Consider the following 9604-nt stretch of genomic DNA (forward strand, 5'->3'; position numbering starts at 1 on the left):
AGGTTGGATTCATATTTATGTTTAGCCTTTTTGAATATTTTAGTATATCATTGAAAGAAAGAAACTTCCTAATCTGTTTTTCATTGTCGTCCTGACTTCTACCAATAAACATATTTCTTTGAGTTTCATCAATATCGTTCAAGTCAAGGAGATAATTTTTGGCCAAATTATTCCTCAATTTCCTTAACCCAGATAACACAGTCAACAACTTTTTAAGATCATGCTCTGTATCAGCAATGATATGAATAGTCTTTAATTTTTTCTTCTTCTTGTCAAAATAGATAATTGTTAACCACTGATTCTCGAACTCCTTTGATACATGAAGCTCTTCACGATAGTTGCTTGCATCTTTTTGATACGAAATGGCCTTTATATCGTCAATTGAAAATTCATAGGATTTGTTTTTTGGTTGATGCGTTGAAGTAGGCGTAAGAAGTCTATGCAACCCATTTGTAGCTGAGCTTGATGCAGACGCATATGCATTTTTCAAGGAAAATTGAAAATCTTTATCACCTATTTGAAAATACGTTCTTTTTTTAGACTTGTGAGATACCTTGAGTAATGAGAGACCCTCCTTGAAGAACACCGACGGTATTTTAACTTGGTCGATATCTTTAAATGGATATGCAGTAGTTTCCGTTTCATTCTCTACAGTAATATCATATAGGTCATCTTCACTATGGCCATTATCCCCTAATGATTTACTACTAGTACTTTTTCCTATCCACCCTGGTCTCATATTTTCCATAGATCCTAAATCGTTTAGCTTATTATTCGAGCTCATTAGCTTTTTAAACCAGTTTCTTCCTGGTGAAATGTTACTGTTGGATAATTCTCTTCTATCATTCGCCCTTAAATTATTAAATAATGTGGGTAAATTTGATTGTATTGGCAATGAGTTGGAACGCTTAAAATTACTAAAAGAAGATTGGCTTGAGATGTCAGAAGGACTTAAGGAATCTGATAATTCTAATAAATCAGAATTTTCATCAACTGAATGATCATTCTTAGCCGAAAGCATGTTATCTCATCATATCTAATTAATTGATGTTGTCTTGAATAGCTTTATTTGTTGCACCAAAAATTTCTATCACACATTGAAATTTGTCGCAGAGATACTTGAGAAAAGATTTCGGTTTCAATATAGGACGTATTATTTTCTATAATCTATATATTATAACTCTACAGTGTCATCTAACCTGACATCCATAGAACATTCTTTCTGTAAATACTTCTTAACATCGTTAACTTCATATTCACCTCTGTGGAATAAACCAGCCCCTAAAGCGGCGTCAATTCCACAATCCATCTCAAACACTTCTTTGAAATGTTCGGGATTTCCAGCACCAGAACTAGCTATAACAGGAATTGAAACCTTTTGTTTAACTTGTCTTAACAATTCCAAATTGAATCCTTTATTAGAACCATCATGATCAATTGAATTCAACAAAATCTCACCGGCACCCAAATCTTCACAGGCAAGACATAATTCAAGCGCACCTAATTCGTGAGTTACTCTTCCACCTTGTGAAGTTACTTGGTAATAGCAGTATTTCTCACCTGATGGGCCATATTTCAGAGGATCTTGAATACTAATGGTCTCCATTGTGGTTTCAGATGGGGACAGAACATATTTACGCTTTGGGTCAACAGATATGACCACGGCCTGACTACCAAATGTAGCAGAAATTGTTTCAATTGAACTTGTTCCCGTTTTTTGTTTATTGTTTGCATAATAATTCTCAGCTATTGTGACTGCATCAGATCCAATACTCACTTTGTCAGCACCAGATCTAAAATACAAACTAGCTACCTTCGCAGCTGGTACATTTTCACCAGATATAGGATCAACCATATCCTTAATTCCACCACCTACTGTCAATGGTACAAAGATTGTTTCAGCTGCAGTACTTAAGACTTTCAACATAGGTAAATCCTTCAAAGGCGAATTACGAAATGAGGTTATATTCAAAAATGTAACCTCATCCGCCCCTTGTTTGTAATATCTTGTTGCTAACTCGACAGGTTTGCCTAAGTTTCTTACTTTATTATCAGCAGAATCTCCAGAAGATTCACGAACATTATATTGATCACCTTTTGTAACAACCAAATCCCCATCATCATTGCTTCTGACATCAAGACAGGCAATAACTCTTCTGGTCAATCCACTCAATGTATTTTCAATATTATCAACCGGCTGAGCATCAGATGGGGTTACCTCACTAAATTTGGAGCCTTCCAAGAAGCTTTTGATGACTTTCAACCCTGCAACACCTGATTTTTCTGGGTGAAACTGTGTGGCGAAGAAATTTTTATAGGAAACAGCTGCTAAAAAAATCTCAGATCCATATCTTGCGAATGCAACATCCCAGTCGTTTGAAACGGCTTCGCTTACCACCTTTTCTTGGTGCTCATCTTTAAGTATAGCCGCGTATGAATGAACAAAGTAGTATTTATTAACTGTATTGATACCAAATAATGACTTTGTCTTAGGAAGAGTAGTATTATTGGCTTTAATGGTATTAACACTATTCCAGCCAATATGGGGGACGGCCTTCAATTGTTTTCTTTGAGCAAATACTGGATCTGATTTGTTAAACTTGGATAAACCTAATTTTAAATATCCCAATCCTTGATACTCCGAACTATCACTTTCTTCACTACTTTCGAAGAATGCTTGTAATCCAACACAAATACCCATGAGAGCCCTTCCACTCTCAATATACTTGGTAATTGGACCCACTAACTCTCTATCGTGTAATTGCTTGATAAAATGAGCATAGTTACCCACACCTGGAAATATTAATTTTTCAATACTGTTATTGTAATCGGCGAATTCTTTTGCATCATGAATAAATTTAACATCATAACCCCCAATGCGTTTAATTGCGTTGAATAAGGATTGCAAGTTACCACTTTCAACGTCTATAACGTATACAGTCTTCATGTTCTACACTTATAGCTTAATTTAAGAGAATAAGTGTATTAATCTATTTTGATAATATTTTGTCAGTCTGATATGACTCAATAAATTTTTTTATGCAGTACCAGAGGCTACATATTTTATATTACTACCAGTAGTAAGATAATAGAAAACCAGTCTATTTCTTTTGGGCCTTTATATATATAAAATAATACATGCCTTCTTCGTTAATATCACGCAAGCTCATATCGTCCACATCGGTAAATTTTGAACAGTACTCATCCAAACGACCAAACATTTCAAAAAGCTGAAAACATATGTGCTTAACCAAGAAGCAGTTTAATTCACCAATACTATTCAAAAGTGACACATGATATTTTACATTTCCCTTGCCAAAAATACGAGATAATTCCGCTAATATAGTTTTCAAAAAGTCTGGAATCATGTTAAATTGCTCTAGTAAATTTAAATTCATGAATCCCTCATCTTTGGAAAAATCGTGCATTTGCTGGAAGGTTTCCTTTACCTTGTTACGGGTTAGTTGTATAAACGGAATTTCAAGTATCCCATCTTTTTGCAATATTCTATGGAATTCTTTTAATATTACTGAGTAATTATTGAGGGTCAACTGAAGTGGCAAGTCTCTCGATTGAATAAGATGAAAAGTTTCGGAGGATATAGTCGCTAAAGATTCTGTATAGTATTCAAAGTTCATAGGCTTGTGACTGCAGTTAGATATGTTATCATCAGATTCTAATTTCTTGTAGCTTTTCAACTTTTGTGCTATTGTATCAATAGACTTCTGTAATGCAACCAATTTTTCCGGCGTCATTAACCGATATTTCAAATAATCATTGAGTCCTAGATTCTTGAAGTACGTTTCGTAAAGGTCGGAATCCAGATTTTTAAACGAAACTTTCTTGACATCGTTGAAATTTTTATAGTAATTATCATAATTATTAACAAGCTCAAAATTCTCCGAATAAGAGTTCATTTCAACTACTCTTAGAAATGGAGCAGTAATTGATAAATACCATGAATATTGAGAACTGAAATATGCGTTATAATGCAAGACTTTTATTGATTCGCTATCTTTCATTTGCATTTTATTATTAAATTTATCAAACAAAACATTTAGATTTCTACTTTGAATCAACGAATTATCACCAAGCTTCGTAAAGATATGAAGAAGATATTTCTCAAGTAAAATGTACTCGTATGAAACTTCTCTGATTGTCTGTAGAATGTAAGCGTTACCAGAATCAGGGTTTTCATCTCCACCAACTTCCTTATTCTTCAAATATAATACATGCCCGATTTTTTTAAACAATTCTTTATATTTATAATGTGTGCGCTGAATACTGTCTAATTGTTCCAAAGGAACTGGTATTTCATCGGGCAAATCAAGAACAAACCTAACGTAGTTGGATAGATTCAATTGTAATAACTCTTCACAGTTTATAATTTTTGATTTATTTTCAATTTTTGCAGAGTCTCGTCTTATCAACTCTCGAAATATGCTTCTTGAGCGTAACAATTCTGTCCCTAACAAAGTTTCATAATATGTTACATCATTTTGTTTGTCATCCAAGTTTTCCGGTTCTTGTTTACCTCCTTTATAACTAGCTATGAAATTTATTAGGGAATGATTTCTCACACTTGCAAAACTAATAGGATCATTCTGATGATGATCACTTAGAATGCTTAGAAAGTTACGATATTTCAAAACGTGGAAGGTAGGAAAAACCATGTGTTCCTTCATTTTCTCATATGAATTCACTATCGAAAGGTCTATAATCGGCTTAAAATCAATAGCATCTATTTTCTTCTTGTTCCCGTTATCTGCACTTACGCTACGACTATGAGATGAATATCGTTGTAAATCGGAGTTGTCTAATATACGACTTATGTAATCTAAGTCCATATAGCGTGCACTTGCTATATTAGTATTAGCTTGGTTGTTTGAAAGTAATTGCGGCATAGATGGAGACTCCGACCGTGAATGCGCAGCCTTCAAATTAGACAAGCTCGAAGAGTTCGAACGATTCAATACTGGAGAGGAACTTCCATTAGATGAAGTTCCGGCATTTTCATGCTTACTTCTCCTGTTGTTTCTGGGTGATATCGGTGTATATGATCCTTGACTTTCGCTATTCTTGCTCTTCTTCTTTGACTTGTGAGACAACGATAGAGACGACATCGATTTTTTTAATCCCAACAAACTCTTAGATAATTCATCCGCATTCACTGCACCATTTTTGTTCCTTATTTCAGGTGTGTGGTCCGAATAACTAGAAACGCTGCTATTTGACGATTTTGTTGTCCGTAGTTGGGGCCTCGGATTACCGTGGATCTTTATATTAGTCGAAATTGTAGTTTTCTTGGGTATCTTTTCATTTGAGCTCAGTTTGGATTTGTTTTGTTTGTTCGATACTGGCGGGGGCACTAAGTGAAAACTCATATTAAACAGTGTGCCACTATATACTACTAGTTTTTACTTTACAGCGTGCTTCTTTATCGGATAAAACCAACGTATGTGGTGATGTCGCACGACACTCGAATGTCTTCAAGCTGAAATGTCGTATCAACAAAAGTCGTGTGTGATTGTAAAAAATGGAACAATTGCAACTTCTTCTTCCATTATTCATTAAAGCAACCATGAATAATTTTTTCTCTTCTTCAAGTCAAGTAAGCAAATTAAGGATGTATGTCAAGGAAATTAATGAAGAGATAACAAAGAGAATCTATTATGGTAATAGATATGGTTATAATGGCAACAGTAACTGGTATTCATACAGATGGTTGTTATGGTTGTTACTTCTTATTCCGCTTCTAATCGTGGTTATCTTATTCTGCGTTAGAAAGAGAAAGAATAAAGGTAAGGTTCATGTTGTGGATAATAATCAGTATTATCAAACCCAACAAGCAGGTGGCTACTACAATCAAGGCCAAGGAAACCAGTACGATAATCAATACCCACCACCAAATCCCGATGCTGGTGTTGGTGCAGGTGGATATGGTGGATACAACCAGCAGCAAGGATATACTGGACAAGGATACAATGAGCAGCAAGGATACAGTGGAACCACCGCTAATACTGTCAATGCAGATGAGTTCCAAAGGCCTGAAGGACCACCTCCAGCCCATTACAAATCTTAGATTGTTAAATAAAATTTCACACTCGCTTATAGCTTTAGTTAGTTAATTATTTTTAGTAGATAATTAGATATACCCTACAGGAATTTTTTGTAGCAAGTTCCAAAATAAGCAGACTAAGTCATGCGAATGAACGATTCGAGCCATGTTTCAATCATATGACACAGCAAGAATACGAGGGGGCTCATCCTCGGGCATTTGAAAGACCTGTGACTACAGGGCCATCTTAGATAGTAACGATTGCTCAAACTCGGAGGTACTAAAGAATGCATTGATTGATGATTAGCTATTCATGGCTCTCATCTATGAGGTTGAAAAACGAAAAGCCTTAAAGAATAATTTCAAAATACGGTGCAGGCTTAGTACTCGCTGTAGATTTTAAAGATTGTGTTGTTTTTCATAAATTGCTAACTTTTAACAATTAACAAAATCAAACATATTAACAAGTTCGTGTAGTATTATTGTCTATAAAAATGAAATATAACTACTACTAATGCAATCTTAATTTCCTAATTTAAGAATATATACACAAACACAGGCAAGGGTAATGTTACATAAAAAGCACGGCTGAACTGCACCCTTGATGAGCCCGATGATGTTAATGCAAATACATAAAGTAAAAGATTGTAGTTTCGAAATTCCACATTTATTCTTAATTCTAAGTATAATTTTCATTTATGATTTACTAGACATTTAAATTGATTTTCATGGTGTTACAGTGGGTTTATATTTATACTCTAAGATAGTAAGGCTCTTGAACATCTTCGGCATATTGCATATTAGTGCCTGAATGCGACTATCATCCATTTGCACATAGCATATATCAATTAATTTTCCTCCAATTGGAAGGAATGCAACAATACATTAAAAGTTCTAATTATGCATCTTTTCTAGTTTTGCAATTTTTTCACTAAACAAAAAATATCAGAAAATTACAAAATTTCTGAATACATACAAATATAAAATTAATCATTTATTAGAAATATACAAAATCAAATTACCCTAGGCCGATTCATAATCTTTGGAAGATATAACAGTATCATGGTTTCCTTTCTCATTGTCATAGCCATCAATTATATCTGAATTCCCGTAGACCATATCCTCGTCACTAATATTTGGCTTAGGTCCCTTATACCATTTATGGGCATCGATAACGAACCATAATAATGACATTAACATAGGACCAAAATAGACAATCACAGTCCAGTTCATTTGATCGAGTGTTAAGTCATCACCTCTGACTGTTGGGAAACACAATATTGGAATCATTACTGCTACAAACGCTACCGATACAAAACCAATAGGTCTTGACCATCTACCCAAATGCCAAGGTCCTCTCTTGAAAGAATTGTTAGCATAAGTGATTTTTAATAAGGTTGGCATAGTGAAAGAAACAAATCCTGAAATACCACCCACCGAAAAAATGGCTCCTATGGCAGTATCACCCGCAAACTGAAGTAATAACAAAAGTTGACCAATAAATAAGTTAACCCATACGGCATTAACTGGTGTTTGTGTTTTCTTATTAACAATTTTCCAATATCTAGATAATGGAAAAAATCCATCCCTAGCATAAGCATAGGTGACTCTGGATGCGGCTAACATACATGAGCAACCCATAAAAAAAGAAGATATGATTGTTAATGCTGTTGCTGCATTGACAGCTTTCTTACTCAATATTTGAGTTAAATATGTAACGAAAGGTTGACCGAGACCCTGCGGATCTTCTGCAATCTGATCAATACTAACTAGGGTGTATGCAATAGCCAACATGAATACGAAACCAATAGCACCTCCACATGTTGCAGTAAGTACTATGGCCCTTGGAGCTGCCACATTAGCATTAGAGCATTCTTCTGATAAATGAAATGGAGAATCATAACCAGACATAGCCCAAATTACACCCAAGAAAGATTGCAAAACAGCAATACCCATTGGCCAATCAGTTTGGTTATAGAAACTCCAAGCAGTATCGTTTGAATTAAATTTAGTGATGTTGTCAAAATGATCTTGACGGTCGTTACCTCCTAAAATCATTACAAATACAATAACCAAAAACAATATATTAGTAATTGTTCCCATGGAGTTAAACGTTGCCAACCATCTAGTTGGCATGGAAGATATGATCCCATGAACTATTTGAATTCCAGTCGTTAAGCCGTAAACTTCACCATATGATGGACTATACCCATTATCTGAATTATAAGTCTTTAAAGCTAAAATTAACCAGGCACAACTGTTATTAACGGATGGAGCAGCTGTAATTTGACACAACCAGTTACTGCAACAGGTTAGCCACGTCAAGACAGGTGCCCATCTTGGAGGTGCCAACTGTGACACTGCATATGGAGTCCCCAGCGAGGTCGGAAAAGCACTGGCAACTTCTGCCATAGATAATGCCACTGATGAGATAAAAATGATCGCCAAAATCCACGGAACCGGCGACATCCCAACCACCAACTGTTGGTAATCAAAACATGCTGCAATCGATGGAAGTAACCCCAACACACTAAATGAGACCGCAAACAACGTCCAGAGAGAGAACTCACGTTTAAATTCCTGCTTGTATCCTAATGCTAATATTAATGCTTCATCCTTATCGACTTCGTGATCCACGTTAATCGTAATGTTCTGATTGGATAGCACCGACGTTATATTTAAATCATCAACGAGAATATTAGACACCACAGGATGTAATCTATCGGCACTTTTTACGTTTTTACCCATTTCACTTATGTGCTTATACTTTAAATTTAAAATCCAATCTAGTAATAATAGTTCAGTTATCAACTAAAATCATATATCTGTACCTAACAATACCTATATGTCTAATATATATAATGCTCAAAAAGTTAAAATATTTCATTTAATTAGATTAACGGTATATATATACATATATATATATATACCTACATATCAAAGCGTACGCAATCAGCATACTATAGTCATTATTTTCTTTCTTATCAAAGTGGCCGTAAATGCTATCAATTTTTCACTGATAAGCGAAAATATGATAAAAAGGGGAGTCGTGTACACAAACCGATCTCATTGGAGCGGGATCTCGTATAGAATACCTGTATTGGGAAATAATGCAATAGCGGGCTACTACATTGAGAATTACTGAGAAACTCAAAGATATCTCCAATTATTTGGGTTTAAAGCTTCTGCATTAAAACATTCAGCACTTCCAAACAGTAAAAATTTGAACAATGCATGTATTGAGTTACTTTTACCCCATATGAGATATTAGTTACAGTCCAGTGTTATTAGATGATGTGGAAATGACATTCAAGCATCCAATACTTGACAATCATAAGCCACCTTAGGTTGAAATATCCTGTATATTTAAATATGTCTAAAAGCACTAGACTGCTGATCATGTGAAAGTAATGAATTCCATTTATTATAACATTATTCTGATTTCTTCAACTTTTCAAGCCAAAGTTGCGAAGGGAACGAGAATAGCAAGCTCCTTGACTCGCATAAGTAACTTAATGTTACTATGAAAGCCATTCATAAAAAGCA

General features: G+C 34.8%; 5 protein-coding genes across 5 annotated transcripts; 1 reads left to right on the plus strand and 4 right to left on the minus strand.

The window, feature by feature from the left end:
* Positions 1-65: 65 nt before the first annotated feature.
* On the minus strand, positions 66-1021 carry AC631_05611 (uncharacterized protein; the record flags this gene model as incomplete). The annotated part of the gene is made up of 1 exon (XM_015614440.1): positions 66-1021. A coding segment is annotated over one exon (956 nt), but the record flags the coding sequence as incomplete, so codon positions are not given.
* A 153-nt stretch (positions 1022-1174) lies between these two features.
* On the minus strand, positions 1175-2947 carry HIS7 (imidazoleglycerol-phosphate synthase; the record flags this gene model as incomplete). The annotated part of the gene is made up of 1 exon (XM_015614441.1): positions 1175-2947. The coding sequence occupies one exon, from the start codon at positions 2945-2947 to the stop codon at positions 1175-1177; it is 1773 nt and encodes a 590-aa protein (XP_015464729.1).
* A 154-nt stretch (positions 2948-3101) lies between these two features.
* On the minus strand, positions 3102-5384 carry AC631_05613 (uncharacterized protein; the record flags this gene model as incomplete). Its single annotated transcript, XM_015614442.1, has 1 exon — positions 3102-5384. The coding sequence occupies one exon, from the start codon at positions 5382-5384 to the stop codon at positions 3102-3104; it is 2283 nt and encodes a 760-aa protein (XP_015464730.1).
* A 242-nt stretch (positions 5385-5626) lies between these two features.
* AC631_05614 (uncharacterized protein) lies at positions 5627-6082 on the plus strand (the record flags this gene model as incomplete). Its single annotated transcript, XM_015614443.1, has 1 exon — positions 5627-6082. One exon carries the CDS (start codon positions 5627-5629, stop codon positions 6080-6082), a length of 456 nt encoding a protein of 151 aa, XP_015464731.1.
* Positions 6083-7081: 999 nt separating this feature from the next.
* On the minus strand, positions 7082-8806 carry GPT1 (Gpt1p; the record flags this gene model as incomplete). The annotated part of the gene is made up of 1 exon (XM_015614444.1): positions 7082-8806. The coding sequence occupies one exon, from the start codon at positions 8804-8806 to the stop codon at positions 7082-7084; it is 1725 nt and encodes a 574-aa protein (XP_015464732.1).
* Between the last annotated feature and the right edge of the window lie 798 nt (positions 8807-9604).

This window comes from Debaryomyces fabryi, assembly GCF_001447935.2.
Source record: "Debaryomyces fabryi strain CBS 789 chromosome Unknown contig00239, whole genome shotgun sequence".
Classification (NCBI taxonomy): Eukaryota; Fungi; Ascomycota; class Pichiomycetes; order Serinales; family Debaryomycetaceae; genus Debaryomyces; species Debaryomyces fabryi.